This window comes from Mus caroli, unplaced genomic scaffold (genome assembly GCF_978045245.1).
Source record: "Mus caroli unplaced genomic scaffold, Mus_caroli_1 scaffold_17, whole genome shotgun sequence".
NCBI lineage: Eukaryota > Metazoa > Chordata > Mammalia > Rodentia > Muridae > Mus > Mus caroli.
In genome coordinates this window covers 13,714,817-13,739,338 of record NW_028227272.1, presented here as the reverse complement: position 1 = coordinate 13,739,338, position 24,522 = coordinate 13,714,817, and the positions used below count along the sequence as shown (strand labels likewise).

Sequence of the window (24,522 nt, the reverse complement as noted above, 5' to 3'; positions counted from 1 at the left end):
AGCAAAGTCACAGCTTTGTGCTAGGCACTCAATTGAGACGTAGCTTATTCAGGTACCAGATTCTGACTGGAGAGGACAGATTCCAAGTGTCTGTTCTGTCCTGTAGCTTATTACTTCTGTGCCACATTCTAACAACTTCTATACAGCTTCCTGGGCCACTGCCTGTGGGAAGCTTTCCCAAGGTATCTTCTTCTGTTGTACGGTCTTTTATGGTTGTCAGGGTTCAGGTGAAAAGTCTTGGTGGGGCTATGTGGCCAGACAACTACATGAACAACTAGTTGCCTTATGGCTTTCTCATGAGTCTACCTGCCCTGTGTAACTGTGAATCTGCTGCAGATGGAGGAATCTTATGAGGAATGCTGTTGGCTGCCTCTCAAGCAAACATTTTACAGAGCAATCTTGGGCACCTGTCTTGCTAGGCCCCTGGTACCACATGGTAAGACATGGCCAAAAGGCAGTTTCTATCACACTTAAAACGGGAAGCCATAATGGGTGGGTGGAGAAGGGAACACAGGAAGGGGTTATAGTCAGAAAAGTGGTCCATAGCTACACTCAGCAGTACCACAGATCAGTCTGCCTTCCAGAATATTTTCTAAACTTGGCTTCTGACCAGCTTCAATGGAGGACTTAGCTACCTGTCTGAGGCAATGCAGACACATGATGAGAGTAAGTGTTAAAATAAATCCACAATGTCACCAGAGTCACACGCAGGCTCGACATGCTTGGAGTTTCTGAGTGGCAGACATACAAATCTGGGTTACGGATCAGGAAGCTAGGCTACAGGTGCTTAGCAAGGGTCTGGGAAAGGTGCCTGCTCCACCTGGCTCGCCAAGACTTCTCTGGGTTGCTAACGTCCACCTTCCTGCTGTGTTGCACACAGCTATACCACTGCACATGTGTATACTTAGTGTGAGCTACAGACATATTGCTCCCTTAGTCCCAGATGTGGTGCTTTCTTGCTGGCACTGCCATGGTGTGGGCAGAACAGGGTGTACTTTAAACAGGATGGAGGGATAAAGCTGATTCTCACAGGTTTCCACAGACATAGGAACCCTCTGTTTCACCAGTAAAAGGTCCCAGGCATTTTGTTCCAGAGAATACAAAATAAAAAGCATTTTAATGGTTTCAGTGGCTCAAATATAACCATGATGTGTCTGGAGTGGGGAAAAGATAGGCTGTCATACAAAGTAAGCAGCCAGAGCTGACATCTTGTCTTTTGGCCGCCTAGGGTTGGGCTTTCCTGGAGGTCTCCGGCCCCGGCCCCGCCCACGACCCTGCCTCCTTCCAGGCCCACCTCGGTGCATTGGGTGGCAGGAGGCTGCATGCTTCAGCTCCACCAGCTCCTGGAAGACGGGGTCACAGAAGATGCAGCCTGTGTGCTGTGTCTCATTGCCAGGAAGGGGAGACTTGGCCTTGTTGAAGTCTACATCGAGCAAGGCAGCCTCGCAGGTGTTGCAGGTGTCAGCAGATACCCGTACTCGGTGGGCATTTTCAAAGCAGTGTGCCACCACATTGCATGTATTGCAGGCCACCTTCCACTTGGGACCAGAAGTGGGGTCCAGAACCAGGACTCCATTCTCGCATTCCACGCACTGGCCAATGCCCAGCATACTCAGTGAGTGCTGGCAGGTGGGGTGTGTGCACTCATTGCAGCCCATGCCTGAAAGAAGAGGAGGCCAGTGACCTAAGCATGCCCTGGCTCTCTCAACTCTGGCTGCTTTCAATGCCAGACTGCTGGATTCCTATTCTAGAACAACGTGGCACTCACTCTTAACCTGCTTCTGGGATATCTTGTTCACTGGACTGGGTTCCTCTGCTTATCTAAAAATGTGCAGTCTTCAATCCAAGGACTCCAGCTGACTCCCAAACCCTCCTTTGCTTCTGTAACTTATTAATGGCTCTCCCAGGTTGCTCTCAGCTCACCTGTTACTTGCTTGCTACATTGTGTACTGTAAGACACTTGGGGTGGGGGGCGGGAAGAGAGCCTCATTATCTTGGTAGTAAGCATCTGAACTGAGACACTGAGGATTCCTAATTAATGCCTCAGGTAACGAAGGAGCTGGCTCCTCGTCTGAGATAGGGATGGTACTACCTGGGAGCGGGTACATGTGCTGGCAGTGAGCCTCTCTGGTTCCAGGCTTGGCATGCACTGCTTAGCCTGGATACATGCTCTCTGTTTTCCAGCAAAGGGTGTAAAGTAAGACAAAAAGCAGAGCTGAGAACCCAGGGGGCTCTGTTTGTCAGCTGTCCTTATCTGAGGTTGCCTGCCTCTCACTTAGCCCAGCCCCCGAGGGGCACATCTTGCCTCCTGCCCAGATCATAAGTGAGCAAGCTGTTTGCTCAATTAGGACCCAGGCATACCTAGACCAGATAGGTTGGCCAGTGCCTAAGCAATGGCACAAGTATTTCTTAGGGTCCCTGACTCACTACCAGTGCACACAGGTAGGGATAGCTGGGTAAAGGACCCCACTGGAGTATGCTAAGTATGAACCTGAGGACACCCACATGCCACACTCACCTTTCTTCATGTCTCGGAAGGGTGGGTGGTTATAGCAGTAGGGACACAGTGGGTAGCTCTTGCCCCGGGAACCCGAGGACCACAGGACCAGTTCAAAGTCATCCAATGGGCACCGCAGCTCCTTGTAGAGCTTGATGGTACCATTCTGGGGGAGGGTGTAGGTCTCATCACAGTGGGAGCAGTGCAGGCGACTTGGCTTGGCCTATGGGATGGGGGCAATTAGAAGGAATATGAGGGGTGTTGGGTCTGACTTTTTTGACCGCTGTCCTTTTCTTCAAAACACGGAATAGGTAATGCTAAACACCTGACAGGTACACAGAATACAGAATTCAGTGCCAGGCAAATACCTCAACCGCTGGTATGAGCCCAGGTACCATACTTCCCCATTTCTTCTTCCCTCACAAAGCCAGAGTCTTAAGCCTCAGCATGAAGCCGGGGAATGGCTCATCAGGTAAAGGAGCTGCTGCTAAAGCCTGAGTTTAATCCCTAGAACCCCTACGATGGAAGGAGAGCGAGCTGACTCCTACAAAGTGTCCTTCAACACACACACACACACACACACACACACTGTAAATGTAAAAGAGCCCCAGCATTTTCATAATAATTATGAGAGTAAGAGAGTGACTGTTGGCCAGAGTGAATAGACAATGTGTATACAGCCTGATGGTTTGTGTTGTTACTGGTGCTGATTCAGGCCTTTTCATCACTTCGTGTGACAATGAACATTATTTCTGCTAGACTAATGACAAAGCAGAGGCTTAAGGTGATATCTGAACAGGAATGTTTTGGCTAGATATAGTGACAGTCAACCTCCACATACCTGGATGTACTTCATAAATCGATGGCACTTCCCACAGCGTGAGAGGGGCTTGCCAGTGGCAGCCAGAGGTGAAAAGGACACCTCCATCAACTCGTCCATGCCTGAGAGCAAGCACAGCACAGGGTCAGGTCTCTCCTGGGCTTGGTAAAACTGGGTGAACTAGACAAAGAGGCCACCACACATGGTCAAGGATCCAAGTGTGACTGTGTTTCTGTCAGTGATAAGAGTACAGAGCTGCAGCCCTGCTCATCAGCTCTGTATATTCCTGATGCGGATATTAATTAACCTGCTCTGGCAACAGCTATTGGGGGGGCATCACTGCTGTGACTCATAGAGGCTCAGGGCCCAGATCTGGAATGGGCCTCAGGTGGCTTTGTCTTGTTGGAATAGCTGATGAGGGGCAAGGAAGAGGCAGGTCTTACCAGCAATAGAATCAACGAAGTAGTGGAACTTTCTCTTGAAGATATCCAGGGTGTGGTCCAGGACCTGGTGGTAGTCAGCTTTGCCCTGGGCAATAAGGTTCAGCTGCTTCTCCACTGCGCTTCGGATGGTGGGGAGTACCAGCTCTGCATCTATGAGCAAGTGGGTGCATGCTGCTGTGGGCACCCAGGACCTTGCCACCCCATTAGGCAGGCAAGAACTGCTGTCCTGCTCAACCTAGCTCTGACCCAGTCTGCCTGGGCTGTTTGTCCACAGAGTTGGAAGGCACCAAGGGCAGCTCCTACTGCCACCAGACTTTTCCTGAACTTCCTATCAGGAAAGTGTGTAGAAATCTTTTGCAGAATGGCCAGGTCTATGCTGTACTTCTCCATCTCCCATAGAACACGAGGCACTTTAGTGGGCAGAGTTGGTGGGTATCTTAGTGAAGAACCCAAGGTTTGGATTGTAGAAGAAGCCTCTGTTTTACCTTTATGTGTTCATCCATCAAATTCCTGAGTCCCATAGCATCTCTGCAGTGGGGATTGGGGAAATGCATGAAAAGCATGGGGCCACTGCAGGAGGCAGCAGAGCCACAGCATAGGAAGGAGCCAGAAAGCCCAGCAGGTCGTAGGCAGTGGGTAGACAGACTCACCAATCTTGTAGTAACCATGCACCAGAACTATGCCAAGGTTGGTGGGCTTGAGCCGGCGGCCACTCTCCACAGTAACATAGTTGCGCTGGCAGATATTGTTGATGTGCACAGGGATACTGGCATCAGTCCCTGGAATGCACAGCATGGCTCTGGGTATTCCTCAGCCTGTCCCAAGAAGATGCTCTGGACTATGCACTCTAGTTCCTTCCACCTGACACAGAAACCCTCCCAGACACCCAAGGAGTATAGTGCCACAGCCTGCAGCTTATCCTGCTCATAGGTGCAGACTGCCATTTCCTGTATGGTTGTCAGAAGCCATGCTGCAGAAGGATCCCCAAGATAGAGCAGGGCTGCCTCTGCATTGGGCTGGGGCACACCTGGGAGCCCAAGGGCAGCCTTCATTGGTGTTTTAATTTTATAGTTAAAAGACAGAGGCCCAGAGAGGACTCTGTTAGGTCAGAGGGCATCTCTTGAAACCAGTAAATGCAAGTTGGCCTTTTTTTTGTCCAGAAACTGTGGCTTATGCGCCCTCTAGGTATCGGGATCCAGCTTCTACCAGAGAGAGCTCATAAAGCTATTGTAGAACCAAGTTGGTTTTACATTTCCTCTCTCCTACCTTCTCCCATTCTCTGAGGCCCCTTACAATACCCAAGGCATGCTTCCCACTCCAGGGATGCAGCTTGGCAGAGAAGGAAAAGTGAAAGGTGATGATGCATCTGCTGTGTGATGCCAGAGGTGTGAAAAGGAACTCAGCCCTGCATGCATGCACACTTGTAGTGCTGGCAGAGGAACACTTAGCTTCTGTGGGTACCTGGGCAGGGTTTACAGGGGAAGATACTGGCATTGGGGGTTAAGGAGCCTTTAGAGGTTCCACAGCTCATTGCCAAGGTTAGGAATTGGCCTAGATCATGGCAGTTTGCACATACAAGCGTTCCGGTATGGCTGCTACAGTCAGATATATAAAGGGAGAGTCTCACTTCAGAGCCCAGGCTGGCCTTGAGCTTATGCCCAGGTAGTAAAGCCTTTTTTAATACTGCCCCATGGACCTTGATCAACAGCACTGCCCTCACTCTCCTGCTCAGAGGTCACACACAAACTCTGTTCACTGTCCCAAATTGAAGTGCATATTGGTCACTAGGTCCAGAACAGTACACAAGTACTACAAGTCACAAGCGTGAAAAGGTTCATCAATGGGACCTCAGCCACAGGCCATGGCTATTGTCAGGATTCACTTTAGGTACCTAGGCCCTGGGAAGAAGCAGGCCCAGACCAGAATTCTAGGGCAGGCCTCATAGCTGTCTTTGGGGAGCCAGCTGATCTGGTCCAGGAATCCTTTAGAATCCTGGATTAACCTTGAGTCTGGTGGGTACTTGTCAGTGTGTAGCTGTCTCATGGTGCACAAGGCTGTATGACACTCTTCATATGGAAAACCAGGTCAGGCCTGATGGTAGGGTTTTGTAAATGGCTCTACACAATGAGGCCTGGATCCATGGGTTATACATTGGCCCATCTGTTACCTCATGCTGAACCAGGTATATATAGATCATAGGAAGTTTTATTACCATCACCTCTTGGCCAAGGCCCTGGGAATGGAGACCCCAGATTTGGGTACTCACCGATACCATGCTTCTCCATGAGAGTGATGAGCTCGGCCTCAGTCAGATAGTCCGGTGGGTTTGTCTGCTTCTCTAGCATCTTCACTTCACCCACAGTGAAGGTATCACCCTTCTGGCAAGTGGGCAGACTCTCTTCCAGGGGCACGCTCTGCCAAGGCATGATCTCTGTGAAGCCTAAAGAGATACCACTGCCATTTGAGGTCCCCACTTGGGCTTCCCATCCAGAGATCTCAGTGTCTGTATAGATGAGAAGAAAGGGACCCCCGTGGTCTGCCACTGTACCTGGAGAAATAACTGTTTTTCCCATGCATGTAAAGTGTTCAGGCCCGATCCTGAAGGAGATAGTGCTCTGGAGATACTTGCAGTCATGGCTCACTGTGGCAATGAAGTGTCTGGTGATGTATTCGTAGAGTCTCCATGCGTCACCTCCTATAAAAGCTCAGTGTAACTAGGTGCCCTGGACCAGCAACAGGCCCTCTGCGTGGGTATCAAGGATGTATATATATGTATGATGCCAGGGATTGAATTTAGGACGTTAAGCACATGCCAGGCAAATGCCATACCATTAAGCCCTATCCCCAGCCTCAAAGCCTGCAAGGAGGAGGAAAACAGTTACGGAAGCTGCCTCTAGTGCCTAGGTGGCCCCTTCACAAAGTGGTTCTAGGGGACTGTTCTTTAGGCACATCTATATGTAGGAGTCTTGCTTCACACTCAGATCTGCAGCAGTTCCTGATTCCATTGGCATGGCTCTCCCTTCTCTATAGGCCTTCTGGAACACCTAAAGTAGCACGTACAGACCGCCTCTGAGCTCTGCTACTCTACCTCATTCCCCAACTAGCTGTAACTACTTCACTTCTGTCTTAAGAGGCTTGGTGATGTGGGTTTTACTAAATCAGAGGCAGGCTCAGGAGCAGCTGTACTGATAATGGGCCTGACCTTGTCCATTGCAGCCATGTGCCTATAGCAGCTTCACCTCACACCTTGGAAGCTTGAGGAGTATGAGGATGTTGGGAAGAGGAGCACTCAATACCTAATTCAGCCTCTGTAGCTGATTTCATAGGTGTGATTGGAGGATGGTCACCAGCATCATGACCTTTCCGAGGACGGTTGATGCCTTCTGCTAACAACTGCTTCACCTGAGGGAGGGGAGGCAAAGCAGAGTCACATCAGGCTGATGGCTTCCATCAGTTTTGGGTTTGGCCAAAGCCTGTCTAGGGACCACAGCTGATGGGTTGTTCAGGGCCATTCTGCTCACCGAGTCTGCCCAGTATGGGTGATTGGCCTGCTGTCGCAAAGAGCCCTTCAGGTCAAAGTTCTCGGGATAGTGGGTGGTTTCTGTCCGTGGGTAGCTGATATAGCCCTGTGTGTATAATCTCTCAGCTATTTGCATGGCGTGCTGTGGTCCCATACCTGTCAAAAATAGGAGGCTAAGAGGTCTGGAAGTTGGCTAGGCTCACCCCTAGGCTTGGGCATTCCTGTTTAAACCCCCCCCCCCATGACTCTTAGTGGTTACTGCCAAGGCTCAGAGATACTGGCTGGATGGGCATCTAGAACATAGCCTGTCTAAAACTGAGGTCCTGTATCTGGTGAAGTGGGCCCAGTGGGAAACACTGCTCATTGCTCCATGGTACCACTTTACAGTACTCATAGCAGCACTGATGACAGTCTGAACTCTGGCCACAGAGCAGCAACTAGACCTTTGGGTAGCTGAGCCTATTAGAACTCTACAGTGCAAGAGCTTATCCTCTTGCTCTCTCACCTGTGAGTTGGGACTTGGATATTAATCATTTGATGGCACTGTTATGTCAAGGACCAGCTAGCTCTGTGAGGATGTTTCAGGATACAGCTTTCAAAGATCACCAGTTTTTCAGACTATCTCTTGTGATAGCTAAGGAAGCAGTGCTTAGAGGAGTCCTATTCTAGGATTTAAAGAAAACTTACATGAGACTCAAGACCTCCACCTAAGCTTCAAGCATCACAGCATGAGAAAGGCTTGGTGTAGGTTATAGTTTTGGCCCTGCCCTGTACCAGTCTCAAGATGCCTTTGGGTGTACTTTAGAGAGGTGTTTCTACATACCCAGAGCTGAGCTGGCCACACGCAACATCTCCACAGTGTTCAGAGCAAGTGGTCTCTGCTTGGCTTTTTCTTTCCTGCTTGTAGCCTCCACCTGGGGGCAGGACCAATAGAATGATAGTTGGCAAGATAAACATAACAGAGGTGAAATGTGTGGACAAAGGTCTGAATTGATTCATGGGCTGTCCTCCTGAAATTCACTTTCTCCAGCAGTTTGATGATTGAGCTGAATATTTAGGATTAGGAAAGAGTGAGGGGTGGGCAGAGAGCACACGCATCCTCTGTTTTTCTTGAAGGAAACAGAAAATGTGGAGGACTGGAAAAGAACTGAGGAAGGGACTATAGATGTAAATCCCAAGAAGTCAACAGAGGCCACATCCCAGGGTGGCCTGTGCTGTGTGAGGGAAATGGCTGCTGGTGGCTTTGTGAGTGCTGCCCACTGGGCCACTAGCACTGTAAAGCTTTCCTTTTTTTTTTTTTTTTTTTTTGGTTTTTCGAGACAGGGTTATCTGTGCAGTCTTGGCTGTCCTGGAACTCACTCTGTAGAGCAGGGTGGCCTTGAACTCACGCTTTCCTATTTTTTAAGGGAAGCTGCAAGGTATGATCTCTATGGGAAATCCCACAATTCCCCAATAGTAGTCATTTGACTTTATCTATAGGCTGTGCTTGTCAGGTGAGCGCCCCTCCCGCTGTGAGCTAGCATACTCAGGGAGAAGTTGACTCTTTGTTTTGCCAATTGCAAACATAACACAAATAGACCAGCTAGTCTCTTCCTTTACCAAACTTACAAAGACTGATCAGGGCAACACATTCTGGATTTTAGGCCTACAAATATGGGTGCTGACACTGAGGATATCTGTACATGTGACACTGGAGGTTAGGGTCTCTTGGAGTGGGTGCTGACATCAGAGTTAACAATGTGAAACAGCCTCACATGTAAGTCAGCAGAGCCTGAGCAAAATGGCACCAAAGCAAGGTTTGAAAACTGCAAATAGATGTGACTGAAGGCCAGGAAGAGGCTCAGTGATGGTTAGCTGTCACAGTGTAGGATCTTGGCTGTGACAGGTGTAGACCTGCTTCTATCCTGTGCAGCCAGCCTTTGCTAAGCTGACCATCTTCCTAAGCACCAAGCAGGAGCCCTCTGATGCGGAGAAGCCCTGAGTAGGAAACATCACCACTGAGGTGTGAAAGTTGACTGTGTGATCTTAGACCTTTATCCTAGCCGTATGAACTCAGGCAAGTTTACCAGTGAGCACAGAGGTTCCTCTGCAGTTGGTAGCTTTGGATATTACAGAAAAGAAACATTTGTATGAAATGGAGTCCTGCCAAAGGAGACCCTGCACATGACTCTGTTGGAAGAGACAGTGGAAATGGCCTGGCAGTGGCTCAGATGTGGCTAGCATGAGGTAGTGCTTCACAGATGCTGCACTGCATATTAACAATGAATGTGTGAAGAACCATTCATTTGTCCAAGAAGCCATCTGAATTTCATAAAAGGCAGAAAGGCATGGCTCAAGGTCACTGATTCTAAGGCAAGCCCATCTAGGACAGATGAGACAGATGTGGACATAGAAAGCATACCCAAGCTTCTTTTTCTAACTTTGTCATGTTTAAAAACATCTGTGCAATCTCCCGGTCGAAAACTCTAACACGGTCCCAGTCCAGAAGGAGTGACTCCTCTTTATCAGTATGAACCTGTAGGGAAGACAAAAGGCAAGCACACTGCAGGGAAGAAAACTGAGACAGACAGAGGACGCTGGGTTTGGTCCACAAACGAAATGGCCTAGCTGTAACATCTCATAACTGTTGAGCTGTGGATCCAAAGATGATACCTGACTCTTCTCACTCCAGTGCAGATACTGAGGGTGGGCCCTTACGAAATACCTGAAGCTGTGCTTCTCACTCTATCCCTGCTTATCAAGGTCTATATACCCACAGTACCTGCCCATGCCCACACAGTCCTCAGCCTTGGAGGCAACCAGAGGAACACTGTACTATGTTTTAAACCTGTTGTGGGTTAGGTTTTTATGTAAAAAAGCCCTAAAGACCAGTAAGGTTTGAAAGCACAGACAACCCTGTGCTGGACTTCCCCACTGAAGACACTAGCTGACCTCACCTTCACCCCAAGAAGGAACTCACTCTTACTTATCCAAGTTCATTGTGTCCAGGTGCAGCCCAGCTTCACTGACCCAAAAAAGCCGGTGACTCTACCTCCTGGGCACCAGGACCTACAACTGTTGGTATTCTAACTCACACTTGTGTTCTTAGCCTGGGGCCAACAAGGTGCAAATGGTGATGAGGAAAACTCTCAAGGAGTCCACACCCTAAGCCCACAACAATAGAACAGGAATACAGAAGGGATGAGAACCTTGGCCTGAAGCACCCAGTAGGTCTCTGGCTTGAAGGACTGGATTTTATCATGTCTTTCTACACAGAATCCCAGGGTAGGAGTCTGACATGGCCCAAAGGAGATGAGAGAGCTGTCTAAATCGCCATATTTTCCCTGGAAATACTTTGTTTGAAACCTAAAGGGTTGAGAAAGACAGAAAAATGAATGAATAATTAATTCTAGACAAACCCCATGTAAACCTAGGTTGTGGATTTGGGGTTAAATACTGAGAGGTCACACCTCACTGTGAAGACAGCAACAGTGACAGAATATGAAGTCATGAAAGAAGAACTATACATGTGCACAGGATGGAGTGAGGACAGAGTGTGTCCCATGAATACCGTCCCCCAGGACATGAGTGCATACAAATAATCTGCTTAGGAAGTTGTCCTGGGCTGGTGAGATGCCTCAGCAGTTAAGAGCACTGACTACTCTTCTGAAGGTCCTGAGTTCAATTCCCAGTAACCACATGGTGGCTCACAACCATCTGTAATGAGATCTGACACTCTCTTCTGGTGTGTCTGAAGTCAGCTACAGTGTACTTATTTATAATAATAAATAAATCTTTGGGCCAGAGTGAGCAGGGACTGAGCGAGCGGGGTTGATTGGAGTGAGCAGAGGTCCTAAAATTCAATTCCAAGCAACCACATGAAGGCTTACAACCAGCTATGGTATACTCATATACATAAAATAAATAAATCTTAAAAAAAAAAAAGGAAGTTGTGTCCTATGTGATGTGCATCTGATAAATATATAAATGGCATCTCTGGTAGCTTATGCAGGCTCTTCGGGCCCTGGCTAAAGGGAGAGTATGTGCATGGGGCAGGGAACAGCACCTTGTGAACGCACAGCCGATGCGCAGGTCTAGCTCCTGGCGGGCATCCACTGAGAGTGCCTCATTGTGGTCTGGCTCACTGAGGCGGGTCATAGCATTACAGATGTCTGTATCAGTGATGGAGCTGAACCTGGCACGAAACACTGTCTTCTCACCATTGTGGGCATTATTCATGACAGGCAGAACGGCATCAAGGACCTAGGAGGAAGAATACTGACTGTGGTTAATTCCTCGTCTCTGCCTTTCACTCTTTACCCCCACTGCTGAGCGGGCCTTTCAGGGTTAGCCTTTTCCCACCCCTATTAGGCCCTCCTATATCCCTTTCCCTTCTAGACATCTTAGCCTCCCCAGAAATCCCTTGCAATCTGGATGCCTTGCCGGTTGCACTCACTTCCAGATATGCACCCATTCCTCAGCCCACTTCCTCTTAGTGTTGCCTCAAGGCTGCTACCCTTTCCCTTCTCGTGCACTTTCATCTGAACTAACCAGTCAATGCTGTATCCAGCACACAAAGGACTTCATGGTCCCAGATCTCTTCCCTTTTCTGGGAGTAGGGAGTGCTTGGATGGATAGGTAGAATTTTCACATGATTGGAGAACAGACAAAGGAAAAGATAAAAAGACTAAGAATGGAAAGGTTACAGCAGGCTCTGTATGGGGGTGGGAGCTAGGTATAGAAGGTCCTGGAATTGAGACTCACTAAGGCTATATGGGGGAGGAGCAGAGAAGCTAGGGCATGCAGTGGCAACATTATGGGAAAGCAGTGACCCTATCAACTGCTATTGTTTCTAGTACCAGAGGCAAAGGCCTTCTAAGAGAATGCTCCTGTCAGATGGAGCAGAGAAAGGAGAGAAGAAGGTATCTGAAAAGGGACAGTATGAATTGAGTTTTCTAAGAGAGATGAATGAGAATTCTGGGTGCCTTAAATTCCTGTCTTACTACAGCCATCTCATGCACTTAAGTGTGACAAGTCGCAGGTTAGGGCTGGGGTATAAGGATATAGAGGTGACCTGTATGGAGCTACAGTAAAACAGGCAGTGAGTGGCAGGACCAGCAGGCATAGCCAGTAGCATTAAAGTGTCATTAGAAGTCATTTGGGAAACCTCCACCAGTCTTCCTGCAGGCAGGGCTCCCTAGGATGGACAGGGCAGAAGACACATGAAAGTGGGAGATAAGACCAGGGGCTAGAGAGATAGCTCAGTGGTTAAGAGCACCTGTTGCTCTTGCAAAGGACTCAGGTTTAAAATTATGTGTAACTCCAGGTGTGGGAAATCTGATGCCCTTTTTTGACCTGTGAGGGTACCAGGCATGTACACAGTAAAATACATACATATAGGCAAAATACTCATACATATCAGTACATTGCTGAAGAGATAAACTATAGTAACTGAAAATCTACAACAGGCATGGAGCCAAGCCAAACATTGAAAATTCTGAAACTTGCACCCACCCACAATGGTGCTTAAAAAATTACTACTCTGACTACCCCTGACTGGTCTGTGTGTGGTGCATGTGAGTCAGAGGTCAGAGGACAGCTTGCTGAGGATCTCATGAGATTGCACCTCCTACCATGTGGGGCCCTGGGGATTAAACTCAGGGTGTCAGACTTAGTGGGGAGCACCTTCATGTGCAGACCCATCTTGTGGGCCCTAGTTTATGCATTATTTTTTTTTTAAAAAGATTCATTTATTTCACATTATGTGTATGAGTGTTCTGTCTGTCTGTATGTGCCCAATGTGCATGCTTGGTGACCTGAGAGGAGGGCATCAGATACCTTAGAAGTTACAGATGGTTGTGAAACCTGTGTCCTTTGTAAGAACAAGTGCTCTTAACCAATGAGCCATTTCTGCAGTTCTAGGTCTATGCATTTAAAGTAGCCACAGATTTTCTGAAATCAAGGGGTTGGGAGATGTTTTTTGAGCCCTATACTCCCTTATGCTAACCTTAGGAATAGTGTGTCAAACTCTGATTGGGAAGGCGGGGAAAAGGTCTAAAGAGAACCAGAGTGTTCTCCACACTCACCTCAAAGCAAATATTCTCCCCTTCCTTGTCACAGTCCAGCCACAGCACAACATAGTCACAGCCTCTGCCCTCCACCTGCCACAAAGCACACACTGACAATCATCCCTCTGGGGACAGGAGATGGAACCAGATACTGGGCTTCCAGTATGAGGAGCTGAGCAAGAAGCTGTCTATAGCGAGGCTGTCTCAGACTCAGAAAAGGTTTTGGTTCAGAACTATCAAACTGTTAGATCAGAAAATTGTACTTACAGTCTGTCTATCCTTCTGCGTGTGGTGTGGAGCATGTGCATGGCAAGCAGGTGCATAAGCCCGTGAGGCAGAGGCAGAGGACACCGCGGGGTACTTTGTTCTACCAAATCTCTGTCTTGTTCCCTTAAGACAAGGTTTCTCACCGAACCTTGAAGTACGTGGTTGGCCAGCAAGCCCCAGCGATCCTCCTGCCTCTGCCCTCCACAGCACTGACCATGGTTGTTAAGATCCAAACTCAGGTTCTTATGTTTGTGCAGCAAGTGCTCTTACCCACTGAGCCATCTCTCTAACCCCTAGAATAAGGATTTTACTTTTATTATATAGTCACAAAATACAGCGTGTGCTCCATAATTTCCAGAGGGAGAGGCTTTACTTTTTACATTTTCAAACATGTACATAATATACTTCTAGTACATTCGACCCCATCATTTTCTCTTGCCCTCATCTACTCTCACTGGCCCTCCTCCTCTCTTGATGACATAAGCATCAAGAGTGAAACGAAACAGTTCAGTATTAACAGTGCTTGTTTTGGGTCATGTGGTTTTACTGTTTTTCCTTTAAACTTATCTTTATTTTCCAGTGTTTTGTTTTTTGTAAACAAGTATTTCTTGAAACACTTTCTCAGATTTTTGTTTCTTTCTAATTGAGTGAGACAGGGTCTGTCTGTGTAGACCAAGCTGGCTTTGAACTTACAGGGGTTCATCTGCCTCTGCCTCCCTGGTGCCAGTAATCTCACCATGAGCCGTCAAGGATGGTATATCAGACCAGTTAGCACCAAGACCTATTTTTCAAATTATAACTTAGGCAATATTGACTGGGCTGGTTTGGATAACCAAGGATAGCTTCCAAGGGCTTTAACCACACGGTAGCAGCTTACGTTACATTACTCAGGAAGGGAAGGATTAGACGTTTCCAGTTTTTTGTTTTTTGTTTTTTTTTTTAATAAGATGGGCTCCTCGGTGGGCTTGTAGATGCTCCCTTACCTGCAGGAACTTGACCATGTTCAGCTTGGGGTTAGCTTCCTTTTTCTCTGTTGGAGCTTGGCTGAAGAGCTCTGCAGGATCCACCTTATCCCACTTGTTGTACTTCCCTGTAAACCATATCCAAAGACACTGAGTCACACTTCACAAAGGCTTGGCCTCTGCAGCTGTCACAACTAGGAATAGGATAGGGTGCATCATGCAGAGATGGGGATGGCTAACTTACCCAGCTGTTAACCACTTCCTGATCTGTTGGGAACAGGGTCTAACTGGACCCTGGGTAGTGCTGTACGGTGTTCCTTTCAATAGGACAGAGACAGGAGGAGAGTGGTCACCTTACCCAGAAAATCCAGTGTCATCACATGACCGCAGACAGATGTCATCTTGAAGTGGACAGGTTGGCCAGCAAAGGTTCCTGTGTACTTGTGCACTGAACATGCCCCATTCAGCCCTTTGTGTGAGGACATGTTTCCTAGGGAGGCAATCCACATAGACAACTGTGAGGCTGACCTATAGGCCCTGTGGGTCCCTGAACCTACATGCTAACTGTCAGGGGACACGAGTTCTCCTTCTCCAGAGTGGTCACTGGTAACATCCCTTAGCTCCCATTGCAGATAACTGGGTACTGGGTGGCTTAATGGTGCTGAGGGATGGAAGCATCTATGAAAGTTTCACAGAAACTCACACCAGTCCCATACTGACTGGGAACTAGAGGCAGAGACTCTTGGGGTCTCACTCCATTTCTATTTTCAATTTGAATTCTGCCTTCATTTATTTAGATTTTAAGGTTATTCTATCCTACACTATGGTTCCTCAGCTGAACACTCTTGGCACTTGGAAGTGAGATGATGCCTTCTGGATCCCCCTGGACCTTTGGAGTGTGTATTCTCAGCCTAACTAGGGGCTCTTCCCCCTCCAAGAGCTGGTAAAAGGAGGTCAAAGTGGATGTCTGCCATTGCTGGATAGTCACTCAGCACCCAAGTACTCTATTTAGAGGGCCCTCCCTCCATTACCACCTCAGTGGCAGAGTGGATCCTGATGGGCAAATCTTCCACTACCTTCCTGGCTCTGAGGTCACTGGCCACTTGTGAGTGATATGAGATGTAGGGAATGTAATTGTAATCACATCCAGGGCCCAGCAGATAGTAGTGAGTATCTAGTGGTGCAAAAACTAAGACCTAGTCTCATTTAGCTCCTTCCAGGACCATTTCTTGTGCTCATGACCAATGCCCCTATCAAGCCCAGCATGCTGACAATCACTGCACTTTCTACATCATTACTTTTCATGGGGGCTTCAGCCCTGGGACTTCCACATGTGGACATAGCATGTCACAGGAGACTTGCTACTAAGGTGCTTCCTGAAACCTGCCAATCCCAGCTGAACCCACCAGCTGTGAAGACACACTTTGAAAAAAGAAATGATCAGAAAAGCACAAAAGACTGTGCTTACAGATGAAAGCAATCAAACAGCCTAGTGTTTGCTTTTTCCTACCTCGGGAGAGGATTTTGGCAATGGACTGTGCCAGGGATGGCTTTTCTGCTACCATGAGCACGGTCTTCATTCTTGCTCCTGGCTGTCAGGGCCCACAGACCGTTGCACCCAGACCCAGAACAGCAGCAATAAAAAAGCTTAGAAATGTTTCCTCTGTAGCTCAACACGACTGCCAATGCTGACTCCTAAGGGGAAGAAAAGACAGTACATTTATATCATCTCTCCAACACTCAGAGAACTCTGTGAAGAGGGACAGAGAAGGCATGGACTGGAGGGAGGCGTGATGTGCTTATGGAGTGCCTTTGTCCAGGCATCATGTAGCTAAGTGTGGTTAACGATTGCTGAGGAAAGAAAAAAAACGTTTTCTTTAGTGGTGTAGCTACTGCTGAAGTGTCCAGGATCCTGTAAATAACCTAACGGAACTCACTGGGTTACACACTCAGAAGGCAGAGGGCAACAGTTAGGAAGAGGAACGCAATCACAGAGAATAGGACTGAAAAAGGCAGTCAGTGATGAGTATAAAAAGTACATTATATTCGCCAGGTGTGGTGGTGCACACTTTAATCCCAGCACTTGGAAGGCAGAGGCAGGCAAATTTCTGAGTTCGAGGCCAGCCTGGTCTACAGAGTGAGTTCCAGGACAGCCAGGGATACACAGAGAAACTCTGTCTCACCCCCCCCCCCAAAGTACATTATATTCACGTATGAAAATGTCACGAGGAAACCCATTATTAGGTATAATTTGCTAATGACTGGATTGGCAAGAATGCTAAATGATAAGGACAAGGAATGTACTTTTCTTCCTTAGGTTGGTGATGGAGATGGAACCCAGGGCCACCAGAATGCTAAGTAAGTACTGACCAATTGTTCAGGCAGTGGGAGTCTGGCTCTATGGAGAGAAGCAGCGGTGACTATGACTTTAGTTTGTTGCTAAATTTGTGCCTAAAACATGCTGTGACCTATAGACCTGGACTCATAGGTTGGGGCAGGGTGTGTGTACCCAAGCCCCTGGACTAGCTGTTGGGATACCTGCCTGTGAAATCATCTCTTAGAAGGGAAAATAGAACAGTGTTATGGAGAGACAAAGAGGAAACTAGGATTGAGGGAGTAAGTAGGGAAGGGCATAAAAGAAGGAATGTGGGGAGGGACAACTAACACTCAGACACATGAGTTACCAGATAATAGGCTCTGACAGTATCCCAACTAACCAAGTTTTCAAACCTCCAGTGCCAGGAATGAGTAACAGCTTGTTGAGCAGGCCAAAGGGGCACCACGGACACCGCCACACATCTCAGACTGTTGTCAAGGCTATTGATTGCTCTCCACAATCCAAAGTTAAGGTCCTATTACTTTAGAGAACACTTCTATATGGCGTCAAACATGGAAAAGGTGAGCTGGTGCTGAACTAGGTCTCACCCCTACTGACTAGCATTCATAGTATTGCAGAGTATTCTGTATGCTACCAGAGGAGAAAGCATCAGTATCTCTTAGCTATAATCCCTGCAACTGACAACAGACACTTACAAATTATATAGGTGCAAGAGTGGTACGAATGTTATAGGAGTAACCAACCACTTTCTGATAAGATTTAAGACTCACTCCATGAGATGGAAGCCATCCTTGACACTGCTAAGGTAGCTGAGAACCTGATACTAGACAGTTCACAGGCCTACAGCAAAGCCAAATGCCATTGCTCTACTATAGGAACACAGCAGTAAAATGACTCCTAATGGCATTCTTCTATACCCCCCAAAAAATCAGCACCTTGCTTGACTATCATCGAAGTTTCTTTTTGTAGTTGATAGGGACTAACTCATAATTGGACAATGTGCAGAGAGTAAGAGATTCAGACCTGGGCTGGTGAGATGGCTCAGTCGGTAAGAGCATCCGACTGCTCTTCCGAAGGTCCGGAGTTCAAATCCCAGCAACCACATGGTGGCTCACAACCATCCGTAACGAGATCTGGCGCCCTCTTCTGGAGTGTCTGAAGACAGCTACAGTGTACTGACATATAATAAATAAATAAATTCAAAAAAAAAAAAAAAAAGAGATTCAGACCTAAATGGGATGTCTTTATTAAACCACTCTCCTCAGGGATCTGGGGTTATGTGGAAGAGGAAGAAAAAATATTTTAAGAGCCAGAGGTAATGGATGACTTCAAGAAAAGTGTCTTCCAGACGTAACAGAACTAATGCACATGTGAACTTGCAGGGACTGTGGCAGCATGCACAAGGTTTACACAAGTTTCAGCCACATGAGGTCTCAGCACTGAGAGAAAGACGTGGATAAGGGCTCCCACCCCTAACCAAGAAGCTATCTGCAATTGATATTAACTCGCAAAGGAAAAATTAGTTTTCTACAACAGAGTCTCAATGTATACATTAACCACACCTCAGGGCATGCACTATGCCCAGTAGCTGGCCAATCCAAAATGACCCAAGAGTACCTTTGTAGTCTTTTTGTCTCATTTTGCTATGTTTGGACATTTTATGTTTTATTGATATTTTGCTTTTTTACTTTGATTTTCATTTGTATGGTTGTATGTATGTATGTATGTATGTGTGTGTGTGTTTTAAGAGAAAAAAAAAGGAATACAAAGTTGGGTGGGTAGAAATGTAGGGAGGAATTCAGGGAGGGGAAAACATGATCAAAATATATTACATGAAAAAATTTTTTTCTAGTAAAAGATGTTAAAAAAACAAACAAGCAAAAGAACCAAAACCTAAAAGCAAAACAAAACAAAACAACCCTATTTGGGCACTTGGAATGCAGAGGTAAGAGAATCAACAGTTTAAGGTCATACTAGGGAAGTCAGGGCCAGTCTGGACTACTTGAGATTCTATCTCAAACAACCCCTCCCCCCCCACCCCAAAGAGGAAAGAAAGAAAGAGAGAAAGAAAGAGAAAGGAAGAATGAGTTCATTTGGAGGCTCTGCCTGTGCTCCCTGACTGTTCTACCACCCTGAAAAATACTGTTTGGTGACCCTCTCTTCTTTCTGGTGCTGGATATAGAAGCCAAGCTCTAGCATGGAGCTGCACCCAACCTCAGAGCTCTAATGCTGTGTACTGGTGTCAAGCCTCTCTTCCATGCCCATACCCCTTGTCCAGGTGTCTGTCTTAACTAACTCACATTACATTGTGCTATGGCCAGTTATACCTTGCAAGAGGACATGCAAACTTCATATCTGGATCACTGTTGGCCCCTGCTGTAGCTTTCTGGGCAGGGAAACCTGCTGGCAGGGGAGGACAAAAGACAATAATAAGCACAAACACCATACCAACAAAACAAAACAGGAAAAAAAAGATGTATTTTTTCTTTATAATAACATATATGTAATATTATATATGTTATATATATATATGGATGTTTCCCCCGAATGTTTGCATGTGGAGCCCAAAAGAGGGTGCTGATTCCCTGGAAATAAAGTTACAGACTGTTGTCAACTACCACATGGGTGAAATATATTGAACCTGGGCCTATCTCTCCAGCCCCACGTTCCTTTTTTTTTGTTGTTGTGTTGGGGGTTGAACCCAGGGCTCCATGCATGCCAGGCAAGTATCCTAACACCAACCATACCTCCAGTCTCTCTTTCTTTTTGACCCACAGACATACAACATTACTGTTTTGTAATAAAAGTTTTACTCTGTATTCTAGGTTGGCCTTGAACTGGTGGCAATCCTCCTGTCTCAGTCTCTCAAAGTGACAGAATTATAGTCCTAGGCCACCATGCCTAGCTGGATTAATATTTATAAATACACTATTGTATATATTTAAAAACCCGAAGACTTTTGTTCAGACAAGGTCAACCTTCTGGGTAAAGGTGACGTGAGACATCTGCTTCCTAATGAGACGACTCAGTGAGTGATGTGCTTGTTGTGCAAGCATATGGACACAAGTTTGATCCTTAGGACCAACATGAAGAGCAAGATGTGGTAGCATGGGCTTAGAATCCCAGCACTGGGAAAGTGGAGGGAAGCTGATCACGGTGCAAGCTGGCTAGCTAATCTAGCAGAAATGGTAAGCTTTAGGTTTACTGAGTCCTGAGAAGCAAGCACAGAAACAAATGGTAAGTGCTAGTGAGACTGTTCATGTGGACAGTGAGTCCTGTAAGGCAGACAGGACTGTGATGGAAGGACCAGATGAGACAGCGGTGAGAAAACATTGCTGGGGAATTGTCATTAGCATTATCATTCAAAGTAAAGACCAGAAACAACCTAGTAGTCAGCAAAGAGCACTGTTTAGAAACAATGAAGATGTCAAAGAAAATTCCTTCACTAAAAGGGTTTCTGTTACTCCTTATCATGTATGGAAGTGAATCTGGGCTGCTACAGTCCTTGCTCTAGGGCCATAAAAGAATAAAAATTGCCCCAAGTAAGAACTTGAATGTTTTCCCTAAATATAAAATTTCACACAAGAGCCAAGCATTTTCAAAAACTGTCTTGCCTCTGACTTCCTGACCTAACTCCCCCTGAGAACCACACTTGGCACCGCAGGCCTGTCTATCCATGGCTTATCTAGGTTATTGCTGTTTCTTTGGTACCTAGTGTGCAATGCTTGTTTGCTGGAGCAATGAAAAGAAATGACTGGGAATTGTCATAGCCTCTGATGTCCATTCTGGGGAAGTTTTGGTTCTATCAGGTAGAGGAGTCAGAGGCCAGAAAGGAAAACTGAAAACAGATTGTTCTATGAAGGTTTTTAAAGTTCCTGTCTCTTCCAAAGAAAGTACTAGGTGTTGGGACAGTCCCGCCACTGTGGTTGGGATGGAGACACTGTCATCATATTGTTCTATAATGGAAACATGGGTCACACTAGAGCTGGAGTTGTAGGACATGGATTTGAACCTGAACCTGTTTGCTCTAGAACCTGTGCTCTATCCTGTTGCCTCTAAGAATGTTTTTGCTAATAGCCTCATAGAGACTCCTATCGGGTTCTTACCTTATAGCTCCTGGAAAATAAGCTAGCTATGTGAGAGCAGGGACTTTTTTTTCTCACTCTAATGGGAAGTAGTAGATGGTGAGCAAATACAATTGAATGAATCTCTGAATACATGACAACAGTTTTACCTGTAAAACTAATAATATGCTTATATATCTTTAAAATTAAAACCAAACCAAACCAAACCAAAAACTTACTTTATGTTGGGTTTGGTAGGAGGCAAGTAGATCTCTTAGCATGAGTTTGAAGGCAGCCTGGTCTATACAGTGAGTTCCAGGACAGTCAGGGCTACACAGTGAGACCTCATCACATAAAAACAGCAGCAGCAGTAGCAACAGCAGCAACACCTGACGTTACTGCCAGCAAACACTTCTATTTCTAGGCATTCTTTCTCTCTGGCTTCCAAGTTTTGGGAATTTTGTATCTCTTCTTCTCTTCTACAACCTAAGATCCAAATTATTGACTGGATTGACAAGTCCCTTCAGACACAGACATTCTGCCTTTAGCAGGGCTATGTCATTTATCCAGGTAAAGGTCAGTAATACAAAGGCATGTCACAACTCACTTTCAGATGCTTGTCCACTTGCCAGGCTATGCAGCTGCCGTCCACTTTGAATATACATTTATCTTCAGCTTTGACTCAAAACAAGTAAGTAGTTTTAGCACTTCAGCACAAGGGGACTTTGTAATGTTCTATCACTATTTCAAAGGAAGAAAAAAAGATTTCTAATGCCAAGTATGCTGGCATACACCTGTAACTGCATCTTTCACGAGGCTGAATGCGACAGGAGAAGCTTGAGTTTTAGGCTATACTCAGTTACATAGCAATAAGCTGTTTAAAACATTTTTTTTTTCTTCTTTTAAGGTACAGAACTAGACAATCCAGGCCTTGACAGGAACATTTCCCTTTACCTAGACCAGATTCTACTTTTTAAAAAGATCTCTAGAGAGCTTTTGTAACTGTGATTAATGTCAAGACTTCCCTAATTAAGGCTCATCTTCCATTTCAAAGTGAAAACCAATGAGAAAACCTGGATTTGATGGCTTATAAGCATCACCTACACACCACACTCACACTTTGTGACTCAGAAACAACACTATTTATTTAAGCTTTTGCTGTGTGTATATGTGTGTGTGTATTGGGCAGAGACAGCGTCTTGTGTGGCCAAGGCTTGCCTCTTAACTACATAGCCACTATGGCCTTGAATTTTTGCTTTTCCTATCTTCAACTCCTGAGTGCTGGGAATTCAGGAGTATACCAAAATGTCTAGCCAAAATTTTTATATATGATCACTTAAATAAGACTCCTTAACATAAACCTACATGATATACCAAGTCTTTTCTGCCAAGGCTCTGACACTATAGTTTGTCCTATTCTGGAGTTAGGTAAGCAAAGGGCTATGTAGGTGTGGGTTGCAAAGAGAGAATAGCAAGACAACCTGCTTATTCTTTGCCACACCTCACTAATCAGTGTCTTTGGAAAGCACTGTAAATATGGATTTTTTTTTTTTTTTTGGTATTATGCAGTAGTGGATTTAACTTGAGGAGCCCCAAAAGGGGTCAGCAAAGCACGGGAAATCTAAGTATTTAACACTTCAGTGACTTTTAATCACCTACAGATCCAGGAAAATAAGCCTGTCTCTTAACTCCTTCTCTGTATCTAGTATGCTGCAGCTCTGTCTACCAACATTGCTATAAAATAGGAGTTAAAGTTAAACAAACAAGTTATTTTGTGTGTGGATATGTATGGGCACGCACATGCTGCCGGTCACAGGTCAGAAGACAAATTGTGGGATTCAGCTCTCTCTTTTTACAACGTGAGTTCCCGGGATTGGAATTTTGGTTGTAAGAGCGCTGAGCCATCTCAAAAAAGCCAGAATAAATCGCAGTGCATAACAATTCAGACTAGCGACAAAGGACCTTGGCGAACGGTGAAAATTTCCCCCTTTCTCTGGCTATCAAATCCGAGTCGTCCTGGCTTTTCACAATCCTGTTCCCAAAGGCCGGGATACCAAATAGGTTAAGAGAGGTCATCCGTTCTTCCCTTTCACCTAAGCCTAAGTAGCTGGCCCTTGACTCTAGCTCATTGGTTTACCCAAGTTTTCTCCTAATCTGTAGAGATCAAGTCCGGGAACAGCTTGGGTTTCCAGACAGAGCAGGCTCCCGGAGGCAGCGAGCGGAACCTTCGGCTAAGAACGCAGACCGCAGGCCTGAGCCTCTGTGGGCAGCACAGCTTCCCTGAGCCGGTTTCCCTCCCCTCAACTAGGGGGAAACGTCTCACCTCGGGGCCGCGGGGAGCTCGTTGGAAAAGCGACCGCTGCCCACTAAACGCGGCTCCACCGCCGCCCAGAGGCCCCACGGCGAGGGCGGGATGGCGAAAAAGCCGCGCCAGGGCAGGACCCTCCCCCACGCCCCCGCCCGGGTCGGAGCGCCGCTACCATTCCGGAAATGCCTGAGGAAAGCCAGCGTCTTCCGCTTCCTCGAGCAGCCAGCAACCCACTGCTCACCCGCTGTGCCGCTGCGCCTCTCGCTCCGGCTGTGCTTTCCCGGGTGGCCACTCACGAACTCACTTCCGGCTCTGTCCGTCTGTGGCGTCGCCTCATCTGCTCTCCGATGTCGACACTAAGGTGTTTGCAAGTTCCGAGGCTGGTGAGTTCCGGGTGCCTTGTTGTCTGCTTCCTGTTGGGAGCAGCAGGGGCTCCTCAAGTCTCCATTGTGTCTCCCAAAAATCATCCAGAGAAGACAATAATGACGATTGTCAGTATGATTACGAGAACTGATGAAAATATGCAATTAATGATTAAAATAAAAATGTAAAGTTTATTTTTATTTGATGTGCATTGGTGTTTTGCTTGCATATGCACATCCGTGCGAGGGTGTCAGAGTCCCTGCAACTGGGGATAGTTGTGAACTGCCAGATGGGCACTGGGAATTGAACCCAGGTCCTTAACCACTGAGCCATCTCTCCAGCCCAATAATTAAAATAATTTAAACATTTCAGATAGCAGGCTTTTTCAGTGTTAGCAACATCTGTGAGCGGGATGGTGGCTCTTACCAGGAATCAAGCCATCAGAAGGCTGAGACAGAGAGTTAGAGGTCATTCAGGGCTATGTAGTGAATTTCATTCCAGCTTGGGACTACAGGCTATACAAGACAAAACAAAACAAAGCACCTTTTAAAATTTTGTAGACCACACTACTTGTGTTAATGTATCTGGAAGATAATATGTAATTTTTTTTAGAGTATTAGAATTATGGAAGTTTTAAAATAGTTTTGATGACTTTATTAGCATACCGTTTTTTAATAGCCTGGTGTGGTAGCTCACAACTTTGGTCTCAGCACTTGGGAGGCAGAGAAAGGCAGATTTCAGTGAGTTCGAGGCCAGCCTCATGTGCATAGTGAGTTCCAGAATAGCCAGCCAGAGCAACGTAGTGGGATCCTGTCTTTTAAATATATATATATATTCAGATTGTCTCATTATGTAGCCAAGGCCATCCTGGAACTCACTGTGGACCCAGGCTG

At 46.5% G+C, this 24,522-nt stretch overlaps 1 protein-coding gene across 9 annotated transcripts; it reads right to left on the bottom strand.

Annotated features, from left to right (window-relative positions):
- Positions 1-1,098: 1,098 nt before the first annotated feature.
- On the bottom strand, positions 1,099-23,605 carry Top3b (DNA topoisomerase III beta). Of its 9 annotated transcripts, none has more exons than XM_085832146.1 (20): positions 23,282-23,496; positions 21,566-21,699; positions 19,222-19,297; positions 16,067-16,251; positions 14,915-15,046; positions 14,578-14,684; positions 13,346-13,420; positions 11,326-11,522; positions 10,469-10,625; positions 9,682-9,795; positions 8,104-8,194; positions 7,282-7,436; positions 7,057-7,162; positions 6,309-6,455; positions 6,027-6,200; positions 4,411-4,539; positions 3,761-3,910; positions 3,339-3,439; positions 2,519-2,720; positions 1,099-1,660 (listed from the first exon to the last, which is right to left on the bottom strand). In XM_085832146.1, exons 4-20 carry the CDS (start codon positions 16,134-16,136, stop codon positions 1,179-1,181), a joined length of 2,589 nt encoding a protein of 862 aa, XP_085688272.1. In that variant the 5' UTR covers positions 16,137-16,251; positions 19,222-19,297; positions 21,566-21,699; positions 23,282-23,496; the 3' UTR covers positions 1,099-1,178. The 9 variants fall into 9 exon arrangements, with proteins under 9 accessions (XP_085688272.1, XP_085688273.1, XP_085688274.1 ...); XM_085832147.1 differs by having other exon boundaries at positions 19,222-19,294; XM_085832148.1 differs by lacking the exon at positions 21,566-21,699 and adding an exon at positions 17,918-18,069.
- Positions 23,606-24,522: the final 917 nt, after the last annotated feature.

Bases quoted from the DNA above. Each gene is read 5' to 3' on its own strand.
- Top3b (XM_021185220.3), bottom strand. From the start codon at position 16,136: ATGAAGACCGTGCTCATGGTAGCAGAAAAGCCATCCCTGGCACAGTCC. The intron at 11,523-13,345 runs GTGAGTGTGGAG...TCTTCCTCCTAG, and splicing joins GGGAGAATATTTGCTTTGAG to GTCCTTGATGCCGTTCTGCC. The intron at 6,201-6,308 runs GTACAGTGGCAG...GTATCTCTTTAG, and splicing joins AAAAACAGTTATTTCTCCAG to GCTTCACAGAGATCATGCCT.